Raw genomic sequence first — 19707 nt, forward strand, 5'->3', positions numbered from 1 at the left:
AAGGGAAAAACAGGAATGTTTACATATGGTGTACCTGGCGTGTACCTTTCCGCCCACTGGGGGTATGTGTCGGTACCGCAAAAATACACTGCAGAATCACACTCGCGCCTCTTCCGCACTACGTGGAACCTTGGTTCCCCCCACAATATCCTAGCTTTACTATGCTAGTCTACATCGATTATGGTCGAAATTGACTAGCAAAAAGGGCTAATCAATTGTTTTAATTAGTTTCGAATCCGAGGTCTTCTCTTATATCCATTGTTCAAAAAGATTCTGTCACTCTTTGGGCTTGTCCTGCAGTGACGATCCTGCGCCAAGCTTGTCGTTCCTTGCGGCAATGCATCAATTGGCTTTCTTCTAGCGCTTACTTCAGTAAGTGAATCTGCAGGTACCGACTCTTCACAACCTAGTGGGTACATTTGTGATGCGGCTGAGAAATAGATACTTAAATTGCTGATGGGATGATAAAAAACTATCAAGCGAGGCCAAGTATCTATTGTATGTTTATTTTCATATCAGGTATTTGACATCAATTCAAAATGTTGGGACTGGAATGTGGACCCGGAGCCGAGATTGATTGCGGAAAACAATCCCAAACGCTCGATAGCATAGAAGCTGAATATAGTATATTGTGATGGTGGCAAGTGAAATCAAGAAAGACAAATGTTGAGACTCCAACGCGATCCTCGATACACAGTTCCTTGAACTTTCTAGAATAAGCGTAATCAATGGTTGGGGGACCAAAATGGCCCAACTCATGCACCTCGGTGGCTGTTAGTGGACATCAGTGTGATCTTGTTCTTTTTCTTTTTCTTGCCACCACTTGCTGGGCCAGATGCAGGTGGGTGAGCATCGGGCGACGTCAGAGCCATTATCTCAGACTCTTGCTGGGCCAGCAGCTCATCCTCCCAACCATTCAACCAACCGTCACTTGGTGTCCCGCGTTGAGCTTCCAAGCTCGGAGAGAGCGAGCCGATAGCTGCTGTACCCCAGACAGTGCGGGTGCCAGGAGGACTAGTAGAAGGGGAAGCCAATGCCCCAAATTGAGAGGAAGCGCGGGGCGGAGAGGCGGAGGAAGTGCCAGTATCAAAAAGGGCAGGGTCATTGCCTGCCAGCGGTTGAAAGTCATGGGCAGAGAAGGGTGCTTCGCTAGCATCATTCCCAATACTCGGTCGCTTGCGTCGTGCTGCAGCCCATCGTTTATCATCCTCTTCTTTCTCTGCACGAATACGATCTTTTTCTTCGCGGGCTTCTTTCTCCCGATTGCGCTTCCGTCTGCGCTCAGTCTCAGTACGGAACCGCGACAGAACTTCCGGTACCACTACATCGCGCCAGTCGCATTCAAGAAAATTTACCTCACACCCGTAGGGTAGATGGCCCAGATATTTCACGCGCTTGCGAAGCTCGTCATCAACAATGTGACCTGTTGAAATGTGCTCTACCCGAGGTAGTATAGTCGCGGGAAATGAAGCGTATTCATTAAAGGCCGCCTTCAAAATCCGAATGTCAAGAGACGATAGGTAGAACTGCGGCAAGGCTTGATAAAAGTAATATGGTTCGTCTGGCGGATGAGAGCCTTGTGCTTCTTTACCTCTGGGTTTAGACCGCGATTTCGAGTTGGAGTCTGGGTTCACCCGCATTTTATCCAGACTCTCTGAGAGTTGATCTGTTTCATCAGACGTTGCTGGTGTCGATGCGGAGTCTGCGGATTGGTGGGAATCAGTGGCCGGACCGAGCACCGGGTCAGTGACACCACTGGCAGATGAAATGACAGAATCTGAGACTCCAGTCGCGTTGATCTCTGCCTGCACTGCGGGTTGGGCGGCTGACTTGGGAACTGCAAGTTGGCGTAGAACATCTGGTGGATTGCCAATGCCTTTTAGCTTCTCCTTGGCATCGTGTATAGTGGATATGGCCTTTCGGGTCCATGTATTTTCATCACCAAACATAAGCTCGTCCTCGACTGCTTGTGTGCGCAGATCTTCGATCTCGGAATCGTACTGAGAGACCATGTAGTCTTCGCCCCCTTTCATTATCCGAGCATAATCCGTAACCTCCGCCACGTGAAACCATGGAATATCTTCCCCCCGTCCAAGGGTTTCAGCACCATCACGGGGTAGGGCAAGGGTACTACCAGGTTCTCGTTTTACTAGCCTTAGAACAACATCCCCCCTTCAAAGGGAAGATCGCCCTCCTGCCCGCGGAACCATCGAACAGGACGAACCTCGGAAGCGTATATAGAGTCCCAGCAGATCGGGCATTTCTTCCACCTAGGTCGTTTTTCCGGGGCCGAGTTGTCGTCATCTGACGAGTGCATATACCGAATGAGACAGGGAAGACAAAATATATGGCCACATCGAGCCATACGTGGCGCCACAGGCGTTGATAGACAAATGGGACAGCTCGCCGCTTGGGTCTGTGCGGACACTAGCACTTGAAGAACTGAGGCCCAATCCAGGTGAACATCGGCATTGGCTGCCTGCGAATGGTAGTTTCGATCCGGGGAGACTATGAATCGGTAGTTGGCATGAACATAGCGTGCCTTGTCTACGGCATGATATCCTGATCCTGCTCCCCATGTATTGTAGCGTCGAGTGTTGCGAGGCGGTGGTTGATACTGTGGGCGCGGTGGGAGAGAAAAGTTCATCAAGTGAGTGATGGACGTTTGTCCTTTGCGGCTATTTGTTGATTTCATCACGGCCTGAGCATTGGTAGGGTCAGTAGGCAACGCTCGAATATGAACGACCCTAGATCACCCACCGATTCGCTATATTCATCATCATCCAACAACCGAGGTTTCTTCTGGTGTTTATGTTGGTTCTTTCGGCCCTGAGTGCTCCTTGCAGTGGGCAGATTCCTTGATGACGACCCTGCTCCAAAACTCCCAGAGCCCCCTACACGCCGCTGAGTGTTGATATCGATTGAAGCTGTTGAGTGAAATGCTGCAGGTGCGGCCGGGGCATTTGGGATATTTATTGCTTTGGCGGAAGGCGGATTCTGTCCTGCATTAGACGACATTTCCAAATCGGTATCTTCAGCACAGCTCAGATAAAGAAGACAGCTAGACAGTCAAAATTGTTCCGGCAGATCCAAGTTATTGGTCCTTGAGGTTGGCGAACGAGGGGCCAGGGTCTTTGTACAGACCCGCCTAATCAGGGCGAACGTGAATAAACAGAACTAGCCATTCACAGCGGCCCTAGCAACAGAGCACGCAAAGCTGTAAGAATAGAATGAGCCTCAAGAGGCCATCTAAGAATAGAGAGAGCGACTAAAAACCCAGGACAAAGATCCGAGAGGCAAGTATTGGAGGGGCATGTCATCGGACAGCACGTGCTTATGACTCAGCATCGATTAACTAATCACCACCTGGACTCTGCACTTCAGCTTCGCTTCGGCAAAAGAACGGATTAATTATAGAGGCTATTGCTCGCCTGCCTCCCTCCCCATTCACCACCCTGGCCGTTTTGACCACCGGCCCCTCAAATTTATCTATATTGACCTTTGATGTGAGCATCCAGGCACCGATATTCTTATTTGGTATTCTTGTACCGCATTGTGGCTGTTTCCTAACTCCTGCGCCTTCAGCACTCGGAATTCCATCCGATATATCGACCTCTCCTCTCCCGGACGCCCTTGACGAACTTCTCCCAACCTCAGGAAAGAGGCCAATATGGCTGCATAAGCGTACCTGAGGCTTCCGCTTTTGGCTTATCTGTTTTCCTCCGCGCATGGCTCCCATTGAGGCAACGCGTGGCTAAACGGTGAAGGCAACTCTCTTCTTTCTTGAGCTTTGGTCAAGATGAACCACCAGCTACCCGCGATGCCCCATGGGCAGCCGCCCATGGGGCCATCAAGGAGGCAACAGGAATATCCCTACAACCCAGGTCCTCCCAACATGCGCTCCCCGATGTATATGGGGGGGGTATCCGCCGCACATGAATGGGATGAATGGGATGAACAATATGAACGGCATGAATGGTCATATGCCTCCTGCATATGTACCACAGCAGTACTCTCCTTCTTGGTACCCCTATGGCCCGGCACAGCTTCCTCCACGTCCCTACCATCAGCCTTATGGCCCGATGATGGTATCCATGTACCCGCCCTCACACCACGTCGTGGCTCCGAGTCATCTTCCCCCCCCAGACCTTGCCTATGCAACCCCCAACATCAACGCCGCTGCAATCAACCATGTCTCCATTAATCCCAGCACCACTTCAACCCGAGCTGCATGATCACGCTGGCCTACCGCCTCAGCAAATTCAACAGTACCCCATCGCTTCACCCCCGCCGCGATGGGAGCCCAAATCCATACCAGACCCCATCCCGGACCCCAAACCAGCTTTTGCTGCACCGGTAAGCTCCATTTGGAATTAGTCTGATTTGCTTGACCATTATCTGATCGTTAATACAGGTACCCTGGTTGTCGGTGCCTGAAGTTTCCTTCCCCGCCAGAGTTGATAGCCGGAGGAGGAGGAACCCAATGCGGGACTCCGTCGAGTTTCCTAAAAAGGATGGGCGATGGATAATCGGGCCGCGAAAGGGAGAGGTTGAGCCCTTGGAGGAGGTCAAGCCCACAGACTTTGCAACTCAACTCATCTCTGAGCCTCTGACCCCAACGACCTCCGTTCCTCAATCGGATGCAAATTCAACACAGCCTACGACTCCTTCATCTGCGGCGAAGTCAAATGCCCAGCATAAAACTCCAAAGCCTGCCATTCCCGTCGTTCCAGTAGTGCCGAATGTCCCAGGTACCCCGCGTCGACAGACTAAAGACAGCCCCAGCGCTACCGCAGAGACCCCTAAATCCAATGCAGCGATTGACTCAGATACCAGTGTGGAGTCCACAGCTGTCAATGAAGTTTCATCCAAGCCATCCTCGCCCGCCCGTGCCGCTGCTCCTAAGTCATGGGCGGAGCTTCTTCGGTCGCAACAAGCCGCTAAGTCGGCCAGCGCCGCAGCTTCAGCCCAGCTGAGCAATGCGATCACACAGAAGAGTGAAACTCTGGCAGATATCTTGACCAGCCTTGGTGAAGATGTCACCAAATACAGTGATAAGATTGCTTTCCTCGAGCCTCGAGGACTGGTGAACACCGGCAATATGTGCTACATGAATTCAGTACTGCAGATCCTGGTCTCCTGCGTGCCTTTCCATCAGTTTCTTGACTATGTTGGTCGCAGATCCGCGCACAGCTTCCAAAGTGATGTACCATTGATTGATGCTCTCATCATGTTCATGCGAGAGTTCCGTGTCATCGACGCCGCCACTTCAGAAGAGCAGCTGAAGATGCGATTGAAGCCCAATGAGCTAGAGAAGTACGGTGATGCTTTTGTTCCCGAGTTCGTGTATGAGATGATCCGGCAGTTGCCTCGCTTTAGAGATATGCGGCGCGGCCATCAGCAAGATGCTCAGGAGTTTTTGGGCTTCCTCCTTGAAGAGCTCCATGAAGAATGTGATCGTGCTGCCCAACATGCTCGAAGGGCCGAAGAAGCGCAGCTTGCCGAAGGTGCTGTAGATGGCGCGTCCGGTGATGGGTGGCTGGAGGTTGGCCATAAGCAGAAGGCGGCCATGACCCAGTCATCTGGGGCTCACGCAACTGAATCACCTGTTACAAGAATATTTGGAGGCAAGCTACGATCCGAGTTCAAGGTGCCGGGTAACAAGACCTCAGTTACTATGGAGCCTTATCAGCCCCTGCAACTCGACATTGGGTCCCCTGAAGTCCACAACATCATCGATGCTCTGAAGGGACTGACCAAGCCTGAGAGCATCCAGGGTGATTTCAACTCGTCCCGTGGACCCAATGTCACCGCGACTAAACAGATCTTCATTGAGACCATGCCCCCGGTGCTTATCCTTCATCTCAAGCGTTTCCAGTATGATAGTCTGACTGGAGCCACCCAAAAGATTTGGAAGAAGGTTGGCTACCCACTTGACTTGGAGATCCCCCGGGAGGTTTTCCCTGCCCACCGGCGCAATGCTTTAACCGCTTCTGGTGGTCTTCCTCAGTACCGTCTTATGGGTGTCATCTATCACCACGGAATGAATGCTAGCGGCGGTCACTACACTGTCGATGTGAGACGGCAAGACGGCCGTGAGTGGATCCGAATGGATGATACAGTTATCCGCCGCATTCGCAGCGAAGATGTGGCCGAAGCTGGCGGTGAGGAGGACCCCAAAGTGCTTGCAGCCGCCTTCGAACAACATAAAAATGACAAGGTTCCTCGTGGAAATATTTTCGATCACATTGACCAGGATGACCTAGATTCGGCGGACAGCGACAAAGGCTGGAGCCAAGTCAATGGTAGTGGATCTAGCAGTCACGCAAGCAAGAAGTCTGTCAACGGCACTACCGCCTCTCCTGCTACCTCCTCGGGCGTCAGAACTCCCCTGGGTAGATATGGTTCCCGCGACAATCGTGTCGCCTACCTGTTGTTTTACCAGCGAATGGCTTGATTTCTGTGCAAGACTGGGTGTGCTCCCACCATTGCTCCAAATGTTCCAGTCGTTCATCTCTGAAAAATCGTGTCTCACGGCCGAATCCGTTTCCCTCGTCGTTTACTCATTATTATCGTCATCTTCCCCCTTTGAGAGCATCGTACCCATACCCCCCGGTTGGTGACACATCGTGAGCCATTCCATGTTCATTGATTCCATTACATTGTGGCCGTAAGGCTCTTGCAGGGCTCGAATACTCTTTGATTACATCGGTTGTACATAAAATGTCACCCAGCCGATTTGCGACATCCGCCGCTTTTGAAAGTTCATTTATGCATTCGAGGACATTCTTTGGCAACTCAAGTTCGAGCGATAGAACTGGCAAGGCGGACCCAGTATCCTTGTTCTTTGATCTTCCGAAGGAAGCGTCCTCGAGCCAGTCTTTGTGGTTTGTTGTGTCTTCAACAAGCACTAGCCAAAAAGACTCCATCCCAATTCTCATCAAACCTTTGGATCATCTAAAGTGCCTACCACTAGGTGACATGTGGTTTACCCCCAGAACCCCCCCTTGAAATCTTGAACAGCTATTTGTTTGCTAAGCCCCGCCATTTTCTGGATTGTATCTTATGGGATGTCAAATCCGGTTTATACCCCGCGTATTTACTTTGTTTTATCACTTCTTTTCTCAGGGAAAGCCACGTCGATTCCCGACCGTTTTGGGTCTGAGAAAGAAGACACTGGCGGAGAATTTGTTGTTACCACCCCCTTTTTCACCTGTTGTACTTGTTTGCGCTACCTGACGTGTGGCGTAGATAGGGGAATATGTGACGACGTCATGAAATTCCTTGTCTGTTTCCTTTCCCATAGACCGTGGAAGATGAGAACCAGTGGTGCCCACGGTGGTGTTATCAGCTGACGTGTGGAAGACAGCATCTGCGCGATGCTACGGCTTTTTGGCTCTATAGTCACTTGTTGAAGAAGTATGTCCGTTGTCCGTTGGATGAGGTTGTCGTTTATATCCGCTAGGGTACCCTCAATTGGAAAAAGTGTGAGTGCGCCGAGAAGTGCATTGCAGTTGGGAAATAAACGGAAGAGGAAGAGGAGGAAATGGAGAACCTCGAAAAAGCATGTCTTTACAGAAGCCCAAAAAAATTTCAAACGAAATTTACTTCACTCGTTCCACTAAACGTAGCTTAAGCATTTCTTCATTACGTACACAATATCGGTTCATAATCGTAAAATACATCACGCATTGAAGACAACATTATCACCCTTGTCTTCGCCCTTGTCCTCATCGTCATCCTCGTACTCAACAAATTCAAACCCTAAAGCGTGCCAGTTCAGCTCCTTCCTCCAATGCAGACCATAATACAAACGTTCATCTACACCTTCCCCAGATTTCTCACCCGCATCTTCAGTCTCGTCCTCATCATCACACCAAGGGTCTCGATCTGGCGTAGGCACAATGACTGGCTCAGATGCCAGGCCGCCACTTATCATCCGACCCGAACGCGGAAAAATAACAGCCCGGAATCGGGAGAGAAGCAGGCCCATGGAGCAACAAAGACACGGTTCGTGGGACATGTAAATGTCAAGATCGGTACAGAGATAGCCTCCCTGCGAGCGGGTGCGAATACGAGAAGTTGTGCCTGGAGCTGAAGAGATAGGAGTCGCCTTTACTGACTCAATTAGGGGATGCGGGAGTGAAGGGTCAGCGAAGGTCGTGACGGTTGATGGCGGGGGAGCTGGGAGGGGAGGCGTTGTAGGTTGAGTTTGGCCTTGTACGCCCTGGGCGGATGGGCCAAGGCTGATAGTGTCAAGAGGAGCCGAGGTGGATTCGGGATTCGGCTCTTCATGCTTTCTCTTCTTTGGGGAAAGGGGAGAGGACACAAGCCGTTCGGAATCAGCAGTAGGCGCATTGGTGGAGATTGTCGAAAGACCAGGCTGATAGAGGAAATATGACTCAAGAGGACTTAGCTGCAAAGAAAGCTGGGGGTCCGTAGCAATAGAAGCCAGCGGAGTCGAAATGGCCGCTGTGGCCTCCTCATGTTCAGGATCCTCACGGCGTCGTCGTGCAACAAGTTCAGCGACACGCATCAGTGCATGCAGATCTGGCCCGCCTTCCAAATCAGCATCGAACACTGCACAGGCCGGGTTAGGAGCCACGCCGGGGTGTAGATCTGTCTGAGATGGCTTCCCAGCTTCTGAGCGGGCGAACCGAACATCACCACCAACAGCGAGGACAGCATCCATCCATCGATCAGTACTGGACTCGCCACTTTCATACGCAGCAGCCTCAATCGCGGCTTCGATGGATGGATCGACAACGACTGCTCCGACACCACGGCCACGCCCCGACTGCTTTGCCTCTGCAGCAACTTTGCGCGCGAGAGAGAGGTAGTATCCTGCACGAGGCTCAATAGCATCCTGTGCCCGGTTCAGAATTTGAGGGGGCGGGGCAACATTGGATCGGGGCGCGGCAGGATTAAATACAACGGGCCAGAGGGTGTTGCTCCATCTTTCAGCTTGGGCGGAGTTGAAGGGTGGTTGAAGGGGGATCTTGGTGGTGAAAAGGCGGATGTTTGAGGGTGAGGGTGCAGGTGTAGATGCATCAGGTGAGTCGGAGCGGGTATTGGAGCCATATGTTTCAGGCGCATAGGGAGCAAGTAGCTCTTGCAGTTCTTCTGCAGGAGGCAATGGGGGTGAAATCACAACAAAAATAGTTTTCTGCTCTCCAACTGCAGATGAACCTCCTGCTTCAAATTTGGCCCGAAGTGGCGCGGGCAGGATATCTCTCTTTGCGAAACGGCGCAGATGTGATAATGGGAGCGAGGGGACTCGGGGGTACTTGGAATCGAGCGCTCTAAAGAAGAGAATGAGTTTGAGTCATTATCATTAATAGTTGGGTTGTAGCTCACTTGATCACTTTGGCTGCACCTTTGACGTTGACTTCTGCGACGAAGGCGTCGCCTGCACGCAAGTTAGTTAATGATATTGACAGCTGGGATTCAGGATCGTGCATGATCATACCAAATTCCTCGGGTGGCCGTGTTTCTTGCACAGTGCGAATAGGAACGATTTCTCCACGCAAAGGCTGAATCGCTTTGACGGCCTCTGCGAGATCCATGATGGTTGGTGTGGGGAGGTTAGATGAGGGAAGAAAATCGAAGGCTAACAGGATCGCGTAACTTTGGAGAGGGAGGTTTGCTTCATGACTAATATGCAGAGAAGTGAGATTAGCAAAGGAATTGAAAGAAAACAAAAGCTGGAAGACGCGTTTGGTGACGCATGAAGTTCAAGATTTCCAGACCCGCTGCCCTAATCCCCGCACCCTATGCCCTAAAGTCCCGGGAAGGAAATACTACGGAGTAGTCTCATAGAAATGAATATCATTTAGTACTAGTTCATTGTCAATCTCTACTTCTAGATAGCTAAGAAAGACTTCGTAGGCATGAATGAGTATATTTTTGTAGAATATGGGAATCGGTGTAGGTAAAATAGTGTTCATAGATAAAATACCTCCTTGACATCAAAACGCCAGATAAGTCCCGCTGGAAATGAAGCGCTGAAACCATGCTACAAATCACCGCCCAGCGTGGAGTATGCTAACATAGACCCGCTATCTCACGCTGACTCGGATGCGTGCCTTCTAATTGTAGCATATGCATGGGCCAGGCCGTAGATGCAAATAAGATCAAATATTAAAGGTCGATAGGCAAAGAAATCCATTCCAATGTAAAGTTGATCATTAGGCCGTGTTTGTAGAACTCGAGGCCAGCCCGAAAACATAGTCCATAACGAAACATTCGTGGCCAGATCGTGTTTTCCATACATATGAGGATTCTTTCATGCTGCCGGAGTCGTGGTGGCGGTGGTGGTGGTACTGCCATTGCGCTCAATCTCAAACCCTTCACATCGTTCTACCAGGCTCTGGTAATAATCGACCAGGACCTCGGGTTGTGGCACGATGCGCCACTGCACGCGGAAGAGGAACTCGAGTTCTAACATGGCTAACTCGTTCATGCTGATACCGCCGACTCGAGCGTAAGTCTTGTTGGTCCAGAAGCTGTCACTCAATCCTTTGCTGGCGACGGTGGCACTGGAGATCAAGAAACGGTGGATGGTGAGACTGGAAACAGTGAAGGAGGGATATAATGCGCAGAGACGGTCAATGTAGTAGACCATGCTGAGAAGGATGGGTGGCGAGAGGGTGGCATGCGTTGCCAGACGCTGCAGGTAATCCTGCACGGAGATCCGAGGGGGCGATCGGGAGTGGAAGCGCGTCAAACGCCCCTGATGCAGGGGAATTTTGTCATTGAAGCGAATCAGCTCCATAAGCATGCTGGAAATCAGCACAACCAGGTCACGGGGATCAGCCAGTTCGTATTGGGCGGGCAGGATCTTGACGCTGGGCGCAGAGGGGCGCAAACGTTTGGTCTGCGACACCTCCACATCTTGACCACCCGATGTGCCCGCCGAAGGCGCATTCGGGGAGTGGTGGTCACTCTGGCTGTTGCGCTTATTGGAGCCCCCCGAATTGTCCGGGGCGGGCATTGAGACTGACGGGGTAGGTGGTGGAATCACAGGGCCAGATGGTGTGGCTGTAGGAAGGGTGGCAGTGGAAGGAGTGGCGGACACGCTGTGGGATGAAGAAGCCAAGGCAGCGCTGGGGGCAGAGGGATCGACTGCAGAAGCGCGTCGACGTTGGAGGGCGGCGGGGGAATCAGGGGAGGCGGGATCGACGGTATGGCGATTCAAGGCCGAACGGAGCTCCTCAATGGCCAGGCGAGATGAACGAGGGCTACTAAACTGTGGAGCACTTTCATAATGTGGGTGGGCGGAGCCAGAGCGTAGCGCGGCCGACGAGGGTGAAGGGGACGAAGCCAACATGGCTTAGTGAGGGATCAAGAGGAATGTTGCGGCAAAGCAATGGGAAGGCACGCTGGCACCACGTGGGCGCACGAGTCAATGGGGCACCTGCGGAACCTGGGTTTTGGCGCACGGCCTCATCCTCACGTAGATCGCAAGGTGGAGGAAGTCGACTGGAAATCCGGGGGTTCTGGTTGTGGAGAGCACTTGGTGCAAGAACCCTTACTCATTTGAAAGACGTAGGGTAGAAAAGAAGGAAAAGGGAGGGGAGTCAGAGGAACGGGTACCCTTTAGGGGAGTAAAATCCTGTTCTGCTATGAGGTAATTTATTACGTCGAATCTCGATCCACGGCCAATCCCCCGACAGAATCATGTATTCAATATGTTTTTCGGGGATCCATCGGCGTTCCTCCCGGAGCTGTTCGACTACTTTATTGGTGGGTTGAAGACTTTCGTGACCATACGTGACACAGCCACAGGGCTGATCAGGTGATGAGCCCAATAGTGGGAGCGGTGGAGACTTAGCAGAAAAACCCATCACCGCTAAACCCCCTTTGGGGGGAATCAGAGCCGATCTAACCGGACTAAGGACAGATTAAAGGGGGACAGTTTGCTATCTGCGGTAAGGTAGGTCACTAGTAGTACACTAGGGATGCAAACTATTTCTTCGTGGAGAAATACTAGTTCTCTCGGAATTGAGATCAGGACTGGCGTCATTGGTTTGATCAGATGGTGGCCTGAGGCCATAATTTACTAGCACGTTACCACTGCGCCCCTTTCGAATCCGTATTCGTATATTGTCCGTGTACTTCTGTTTAGTCTAGACACTAGGGCATATTGCATGCATTATCTGGCACTCACCTCCACAATATTATTGTTGGGAATTACGTATGATTGGACTATTAGATAAGCTCTGTAGAAGCTGGATATGCCTTATCAATTAATGGATATGACAGCTTCGGATTACAAAGACTAATTTTGTGCAATTTATTGAATACGGAGTACTCTTGGCGGTCAATTCTTACATAACCGCCTCTTACGTAACCATCCAGTCATTCCCCCAGTGCGGAGTGGAGTCCGTCACCTCCGTCCTTAAGCTCTGGAAGCTGAATTGTGAGCTGCAGATAGTATCGTTTTCGATTGTTCAAAGATTAATAGGCCATTTTGAGATTGGCTGAGGAGAGCAAGGGACATAATTTTGATTCCACAGGTGGTCTAATCCCACCGCCCGATTGCACGCGACTTCTTCCCCGCCCTCACAACTGGCCGAATTCGGCCAAGTCCTCCCATACTCAGATCGACCAGCTATTACGAACCCCGCAGCTCATACGAATAGACGCTCCACCTCGCCGCGTCTATTTCCTCTTGGTTTGCTACCTCTACCTCATTGGGAGGCGGTCGTCTTCTGACGATGACGCGAGCAGCGGTTCCGCCGATTCTGCTACAGCTTCAAACCCCAGATTCCATTTCCTCTCAAATCACCTCTCTTCGAGCCTTAAAGAATGAGGTGATAGGCCATGACCAGCGCAAAGAGATTTATGTTGCTGCGGGAATCGTCCCGACTCTGGCCTCGGTGCTCAGATCGCGATGGTCAGGAAACCAATCTGCGATTGAATCTAACAGTTCTGTGACCCAGGCGACCAGAGCCTATCAATTTCCAGCAGAATCAGAAGAATCAGAAGCCTGCCTGCAGGCAATCCTGATCATTGGAAGCTTGGTGCAAGGTATTTGCGCATCAAAGGCCCAGAACTTCCAGTGATGATGACGTTAACATGTTCAACAGGTGGTCCAACTTTCCTCGCCCCAATATTCGCCAGCGATATTCTTCCCACGCTTCTCTCTATCTTGTCCTCGCCGGACTGCCCTCGGCAATTCGTTCTTCCCATCCTCCGACTTCTCAACACAATTGCAGACCGATTACCGTTGCAAAATCAAGACCAATGGCCCCGGGATACCCGATTGGCAGATATTGTCTTCGCGCCTGAAACAGTCGGAGCTATCAGACGCATTATTGCACAGAACTATGGGCCCTCGGGCAGCCAAGCCAGTATTGAGCTGGCAGCTGCCTTGATTGGAAAGCTATGCACAGAAGAGATTCACAAAACAACGCTGGCGGAATGTGGAGTACTGGACGCCCTAGCTGTTAAAATCGCGAGCTTCGTGATCGCCCAAGGGTTTGTTCTACCGGGTTCCGAGGACCATTTACATGAGCCTGGAGCTTTAGGTGATTTCCCACCGCCTGCCCCAGCATCGGCGCGGTTGGCACCCATCCTTCGCGCAATCACTGTGATCATCGAGCACTCGAAGTGGCGGGCAGAGCATTTCCTTTCCTCGCCGGGAATTGTCACCGTCTTCCCCAAACAACTCCCTGGATTCGCTCCGACTGACATTAAAAAAAACCCTTGGGGAACCACATACTTGTCAGGCTCGGCGGTACCCCGTCATTCCAGCACAAACCCAGTGGATCATCTTCTCCCGTCAGTTCCAATGGTACATGCCAAACCAGCCTCAGGCTCGGCCAACTTCCCGCCTCTAGGAAATCCTGGTGTGCAGCGTCGCCAGAGCCATTCTTTTTCCACGCCGTTTTCGCTGGCCGAAACGTCTCCGCCAGAAGAGGATGAAAACTCCATCGTGCCATGGCTGCTTTGCATCCTCCGTTCAGAAGGTGGTATGGTTCAACTAATGGCGGCTCGGCTAGTGACTGTTCTTTTTCGGCTGGGCCTTGCCAAAAAGCACCGAGTTCCAATGTTCGGCTACCTCTTGGTTCCGATTCTTATTCGCATGCTGGAGAAAGACTTTGAGGTCCCCGATGAACCTGGTGCGAACGATGATGGACTCATCACCCCGACACAGCTTTTGAAGGAGGAAGCCCCGGCTGTCTTGGCCAATCTGGTCATGGATGACCCGGAACTACAAAAGCATGCTGTAGATGGAAATGCACTCAAGCGACTTTCTCAGCTTCTCAAAGAGACTTATAATCCAGTTCCAGAGACCTTACGACCCATGTGGCACTCGGAGGGGGATATTCCAGCTCGGGACCCTGAAACAATGTCGCCGGATAGTCGACTGGGGCCTCCTGGATATTCGCCTACACTTTGCCACATTATGAGATATCGAGAAAGTATTCTCAAGGCTTTGGCTTCGTTGGTACCGTTTAAAGATGAATGGCGAAAAATACTTTGTGATAACGGAGTGGTTCCCTATATCATCGACTCCCTCAAACCACGGCCAAGTGATGCTCCTGCCGACGCCGCTTCGGTCCCAAAGAATACTGCAGCGGATGGCAACCCGATACCAACACTTTTAGCTGCTTGTGGTGCAGCTCGCATGCTCACCAGGTCGGTCAGCACCTTGAGGACCAGCATGATTGATGCTGGCGTGGCCCAGCCACTGTTTACACTTGTTAAACATCCTGACCTAGAAGTCCAAATTGCGGCAACTGCAGCGCTCTGTAACTTAGCACTGAATTTCAGTCCTATGAAGGAGGTTAGTGCACGCGTTATTCTGATCTTTCTTAGGCAATCATCTAACAAATATTCTGCAGGCGATCATTTCGGGCGAGGTAATTCCCATGCTTTGCGAGCACGCCCGCTCACCCAGTACCAAGTTGCAGATAGAGTCCTTGTGGGCCCTCAAACATGTGGTCTTCGATACATCCAATGATATAAGAATGAAGATAGTTGAAGCTCTAGGGCCTGCTTGGATCCGACAAATCATCAGCCAAGACCCACTCAGTGCCCTGACTAGACGCGGAATGGACGAAGAGACAGAGCATGCTATTGGAATTGCTATGGGTCGAGCCAACTCAGCGGGGGAACAAGTTGACATCCTCAACCCCATGGAAGATATAGGCGAGTCAGCCGAAGGATTCAAGATGGGGGGTGACAGCATGCCTCAATCGAAGATGAGTTTGGATATGTTCCTTCCTGATGCCAGGCGTCGGCGCAAGCTTGTCATGCATGGCAACCTGGAGCAGTCCACTCAGTCGAGACAAGATGACATTGCTGTCCAAGAGCAGACATTTGATATGCTGCGCAACATGATGTGCGGGACTGGTGCACCTGAAATGATCGACTTTCTCTTCCAAGAGATCGGCCAGAATGAGTTTCTAGACGCACTCGCTGATAATTTGCGCCCGCGCACCATCCAATTACCACATCGCCGTGAGCTCTCCAACCGGGAATTACAAGTACCGCAAGAAACCCTGCTCGCCGTCAGTGCCGTTATCATCCACATTGCCGCAGGACTTACCCGGCACCGGCAACTGCTGCTCTCTCACCCAGACCTCCTACGGTTCCTGTCCAATTATTTCAGTCATTCTAACTCAAATGTGCGCGCCAACTGTGCTTGGGTGGTCATTAACTTGGTCTACCGTGAGAACCAGAGTGATCGTGAAGCATGTCGCGAACGTGCCACTAGACTCAAGGCTCTTGGGATTGTTGATCAAGTATATAGTCTCGAAGATGATCCGTCCCTGGATGTCAAGGAGCGCATTAAGACTGCTATGCACTTATTGAACCAACTGTAGTCGCCTTTGAACGATTTGACTATGAGATATGTATTGAGAACTGGATACGGGGCTTCATATTAATGTGCATATGCCATTTTGTGCAATACCAAGCAAAATTCATTAGAATTCCAATTTTAAGTGTTCCTTTCAGAAAATTTGTCCCATATACTGTAGGGTGTGTTGATTTTCGTGGTGCGGAGATCTAACGTCATAGCCCTGCAAGCTTGATTCTCGCATACCTGTGTTAACCACATGCAGATTCATTTGATTGAGTTTTCTCTCTTGGCCATTACAGAACAAGCTTCATAGTGAAGAAAAAGCCTTTAATATGTCACCCGTACCAGCAGCCATTCTTCGAGCTCTATCTCTTCCGTCCGATCCGTCAAAGGTCAGCCTCTCCACCTCCGGACTAGGTTCAGGCTTTACAAGCACAGGCGCCATTCGTGCCAAATTACCCAAAGAAGATGGAAGCGAAGAAGAACGACGATACTTCGTCAAGACCTCAGCAGATGGTAAAGCCGCTGAAGAAATGTTCCGCGGCGAGTACGAGTCTCTCAATGCGATCGCAGGCTCTGTGCCGGGATTCTGTCCACGCGCATTAGCCTGGGGGCCTATGGACGAGGGAAACAGTAAATGCAAGAACTTTTTCCTGGCCACCGAGTATCTTGATCTCGGGGGTGCGATGGAACGCAGTTCGGGTGATGAAACCAATTCAACAACGCTGGCGTACAGACTTGGTAAACTACATACTACGCCCGCGGCCCCAGACCCAAAGACTGGGAAGCCTCGATTCGGATTTCCTGTTCCCACGTTCTGCGGTGATACCAGACAGGCGAACAAGTTCTATGATAGCTGGGCTGACTTCTATGCTCATGAGCGACTGCTCACCGTTCTCGCCACGTCTGAGCACCGCAATGGTCGCGACGAGGGACTTCGGGAGCTCGTGGAGAAGACGGCCTATAAGGTGGTGCCCCGCCTACTAGGTGACAGTCATTTAGGATACGATTCCCATGGTGAAGGCGAGGGGATCGTACCGGTCGTTGTGCACGGCGATCTATGGAGTGGAAATGCAGACCGGGGCCGCATCGTGGGCAGTGGTCGTGATGATCAGCCTGGGGACGTAGTCTATGATCCTTGTGTTTGCTATGGACATAATGAGTTCGACTTGGGAATTATGCATATGTTTGGTGGTTTTGGAGCTCGATTCTTTGATCAGTATCATCGGGTTGTGCCGAAGACTGCGCCGGTGGAGGAATATGATGATCGAGTGCGGTTATACGAGCTGTAAGTTGTGCTTCATCATCTGTTTTAATTTGTACAAAGCTGACTTCTTCGCTAGATATCATCATTTGAATCATCATGCTATTTTTGGTGGTGGGTATCGCTCGGGTGCAATGTCAATCATGCAAAAATTGGTTCGCAAGTACGGGAGAGATGAATAAATAGTGGGCGGGAATTGATTCTGAAAGCTTGTCAATGTTGGTTATCATCAAGTCTGTCACATCATGTCTAGAATTATCTTCCATTTTTACTTGAACACAATGGTTGCCCACTCGATTTTGATAACTTCATTGAGGCATCCGGCCGTCGTATACCGCGAAGGCAAGCTGAACTTCTGACCTGCACCAGTATCTTTAATATATTGACTTTCTCCTTTACTTCTTCTTTCCTCTTTCTTCTCCCTTCTTCCCCAACCTTCACATGGGCTGTACTTCGGATTAACAACTCTCCGATCACGTGATCTCAATATCGAACCAGTCACGGCCGTTGACCTTCAACTGCACAAGCTCCAAGGGCCTTTCATCGCCGTGTTTACTGTGAAAAGCAACTGGACTTCAATCATCTGATATGTCACTCGAATCAAGGCTTGAGCGGGTTCGCCCTCACCCACAGCCCGGTCTCCAAGCTCCGGAGCGCCCAGCCATTCATCCTTCATTTATCCAGGTAGCCAGGCCGTACTTGTTTGAGCAGACTATTCAAGATTGTATTCAGGCCCTGGGAATAAATCCTCTCAGAGAAGAATCATTGCGTCTGCAAGGAGTGTCGTGGATTGACAATGTGCGAAAAGTGCTCCACCTGTATGTTCTCCGTTGAATCTCCGCCTCCAGAAATGCCTCCCTGCAAAGCATGACATTGACCGGATAATACAGGCCAGTGCGGACCTATGATACCGCTACGATGTACTATCACCGGTTCCGGTTGGTGCATCCCGATAATGAATATAACTTTGTGGTAACGTCATTGTCCCTTTCTTGGAGATCGCCCATCTAATATGACAACAGGATGCGGCCGCAGCAGCATTATTTACTGCATGCAAGACTGAAGATACCCTCAAAAAATCAAGAGATATTGTATGCGCAGCATACAATCTCAAGCTGTCACCATCAGATCACCTGGCGCCAGATGATCCCGTAGGTCACTATTCTGGAAAATCCCCAGTAATTTGGAAAGGAAATGGAAACTTTACTGACTCGAATATTGACAGATTTTTGACACTAATTCTCGAGGAATCATTGGGTTGGAGAGGTTGATGCTAGAGGCATCAGGCTTCGACTTCCGCACCCGCCATCCCCATAAGACTCTATTCAAGCTGGCCCGTCGTCATGGAATTTCAATGGAAGTTCGGAGCCTGGCCTACCGCATTTCACTAGATCTCTATCGAACATTTGCACCACTCAAACAATCAACGTCACCTTTGGCCTTCGCTTGTCTCGAACTCGCCAGTCGCCTCTCGAACCAGCGTACCGAGGCCCTAGAGTCCAGAGAGGAATACGAGAGATGGAACACGAGCAGAGAAGAAGTCATGGGTAAGCATAAGCCATTTCGACGTATACATACAGCCATACTAATACCAAAGTCTAGAGACCCTCTTTGACCTTTTAGAACTCTATACGCACCACCGCTCCTCAACATCTGTAGGACCGCTTTTCCCAGCAGACCAGTTCTTGACCGTCCGCATTCCACTGAATCAAGAAGCTGGAGAAATCAGCATTTGTCGATTCGCATTCTGGGTCGACCGACCCCGTGACTCAAGGAATTTGAGCGGTGGAGGTGGGAATTCCGCAGAATCTCCACAGCGACCTTTGCACCCGTTGACACCTGTTGCTGCCAATGGTGAGCGCCACAGGGCAGATAAGGGCCGGGAAGCAGCTGTCCGGTTTATGCTTGATTCTGCTGAAGCGGATAAGGAGAAAAGGCAGGTTGAGGAGTATTTCAAGCTTGAGACTGAAGAGTATGAGGTCGAACAGTAAAGGTGAGCCGGACGCGCTTCTTCGATCCTCACTGTTTGGTGGATTGGAGTGTTGCATTTCAGACTTACTGGCATCGGCGATTGAATGAGATCACAGCTGCTCAGGCTGGTATGGCTAGTTATCTGCATAATTTTTGAATGTTTCTGTGATACCCTACTTCTATTGATATAAATGAAAAAGAATCAATCAACTCAATTCTAGGCCCATGCTTCTAATCTCCATGTAGCTACCATCGAAGGCTTATCAACTTAGGAAAAAATAATGTTTGAACAATGCACGTTTCATTCAGACAACGAGGTCAGCTTCCACGAGTGAATTGAAAGCTATATACAGATTCAACTGCCTGCATTACTGCTCTAGAGTACCGGATAGTAATTACTGCAGGACAGCGAACAGCAAATAAAGCCACCTTGGCCTACCACACAATACAAATCCCATGAATTCCTTCTCATGCACCGGGGGGGGTTAGCAGGCCTCCACCCACGAACAGCTGTAACACAATTATCAAGACCAGGAGACCAGCGGATCCTGTGCCAATTAGGCAAAAAACATAAAATAGATAAAGTACTGGTTCAAGAGAAAAATGCAAGACAGAAAACATCCATGAATCGAAATTAAAGATCGCGCCCCGGTCTTCA

At 50.6% G+C, this 19707-nt stretch overlaps 8 protein-coding genes across 8 annotated transcripts; 4 read left to right on the forward strand and 4 right to left on the reverse strand.

The window, feature by feature from the left end:
• Positions 1-755: 755 nt before the first annotated feature.
• N7503_008238 (RING-type E3 ubiquitin transferase MAG2) lies at positions 756-2033 on the reverse strand (the record flags this gene model as incomplete). The annotated part of the gene is made up of 1 exon (XM_057067785.1): positions 756-2033. The coding sequence occupies one exon, from the start codon at positions 2031-2033 to the stop codon at positions 756-758; it is 1278 nt and encodes a 425-aa protein (XP_056918640.1).
• A 122-nt stretch (positions 2034-2155) lies between these two features.
• On the reverse strand, positions 2156-3018 carry N7503_008239 (RING finger protein; the record flags this gene model as incomplete). The annotated part of the gene is made up of 2 exons (XM_057067786.1): positions 2156-2701; positions 2761-3018. 2 exons carry the CDS (start codon positions 3016-3018, stop codon positions 2156-2158), a joined length of 804 nt encoding a protein of 267 aa, XP_056918641.1.
• Positions 3019-4191: 1173 nt separating this feature from the next.
• On the forward strand, positions 4192-6457 carry N7503_008240 (mRNA-binding ubiquitin-specific protease UBP3; the record flags this gene model as incomplete). The annotated part of the gene is made up of 2 exons (XM_057067787.1): positions 4192-4356; positions 4415-6457. 2 exons carry the CDS (start codon positions 4192-4194, stop codon positions 6455-6457), a joined length of 2208 nt encoding a protein of 735 aa, XP_056918642.1.
• A 1227-nt stretch (positions 6458-7684) lies between these two features.
• Positions 7685-9566, reverse strand: N7503_008241 (putative tRNA-specific adenosine-34 deaminase subunit Tad3; the record flags this gene model as incomplete). The annotated part of the gene is made up of 3 exons (XM_057067788.1): positions 7685-9302; positions 9358-9409; positions 9470-9566. 3 exons carry the CDS (start codon positions 9564-9566, stop codon positions 7685-7687), a joined length of 1767 nt encoding a protein of 588 aa, XP_056918643.1.
• A 719-nt stretch (positions 9567-10285) lies between these two features.
• phoB (regulatory cyclin phoB) lies at positions 10286-11329 on the reverse strand (the record flags this gene model as incomplete). The annotated part of the gene is made up of 1 exon (XM_057067789.1): positions 10286-11329. One exon carries the CDS (start codon positions 11327-11329, stop codon positions 10286-10288), a length of 1044 nt encoding a protein of 347 aa, XP_056918644.1.
• A 1390-nt stretch (positions 11330-12719) lies between these two features.
• On the forward strand, positions 12720-15836 carry N7503_008243 (armadillo repeat protein; the record flags this gene model as incomplete). The annotated part of the gene is made up of 3 exons (XM_057067790.1): positions 12720-13032; positions 13092-14794; positions 14853-15836. 3 exons carry the CDS (start codon positions 12720-12722, stop codon positions 15834-15836), a joined length of 3000 nt encoding a protein of 999 aa, XP_056918645.1.
• Positions 15837-16146: 310 nt separating this feature from the next.
• On the forward strand, positions 16147-17260 carry N7503_008244 (putative fructosamine-3-kinase; the record flags this gene model as incomplete). Its single annotated transcript, XM_057067791.1, has 2 exons — positions 16147-17102; positions 17158-17260. The coding sequence occupies 2 exons, from the start codon at positions 16147-16149 to the stop codon at positions 17258-17260; spliced, it is 1059 nt and encodes a 352-aa protein (XP_056918646.1).
• A 399-nt stretch (positions 17261-17659) lies between these two features.
• Positions 17660-19074, forward strand: N7503_008245 (putative cyclin). The gene is made up of 5 exons (XM_057067792.1): positions 17660-17896; positions 17969-18050; positions 18101-18229; positions 18304-18625; positions 18681-19074. The coding sequence occupies exons 1-5, from the start codon at positions 17667-17669 to the stop codon at positions 19067-19069; spliced, it is 1152 nt and encodes a 383-aa protein (XP_056918647.1). The 5' UTR covers positions 17660-17666; the 3' UTR covers positions 19070-19074.
• Positions 19075-19707: the final 633 nt, after the last annotated feature.

The sequence above is a fragment of the Penicillium pulvis genome (genome assembly GCF_028828015.1).
Source record: "Penicillium pulvis strain IBT 33274 chromosome Unknown contig_7_segment1_segment0, whole genome shotgun sequence".
Classification (NCBI taxonomy): domain Eukaryota; kingdom Fungi; phylum Ascomycota; class Eurotiomycetes; order Eurotiales; family Aspergillaceae; genus Penicillium; species Penicillium pulvis.

Bases quoted from the DNA above. Each gene is read 5' to 3' on its own strand.
- N7503_008245 (XM_057067792.1), top strand. From the start codon at position 17,667: ATGTCACTCGAATCAAGGCTTGAGCGGGTTCGCCCTCACCCACAGCCC. The intron at 17,897-17,968 runs GTATGTTCTCCG...CGGATAATACAG, and splicing joins GTGCGAAAAGTGCTCCACCT to GCCAGTGCGGACCTATGATA. The intron at 18,051-18,100 runs GTAACGTCATTG...ATATGACAACAG, and splicing joins ATAATGAATATAACTTTGTG to GATGCGGCCGCAGCAGCATT.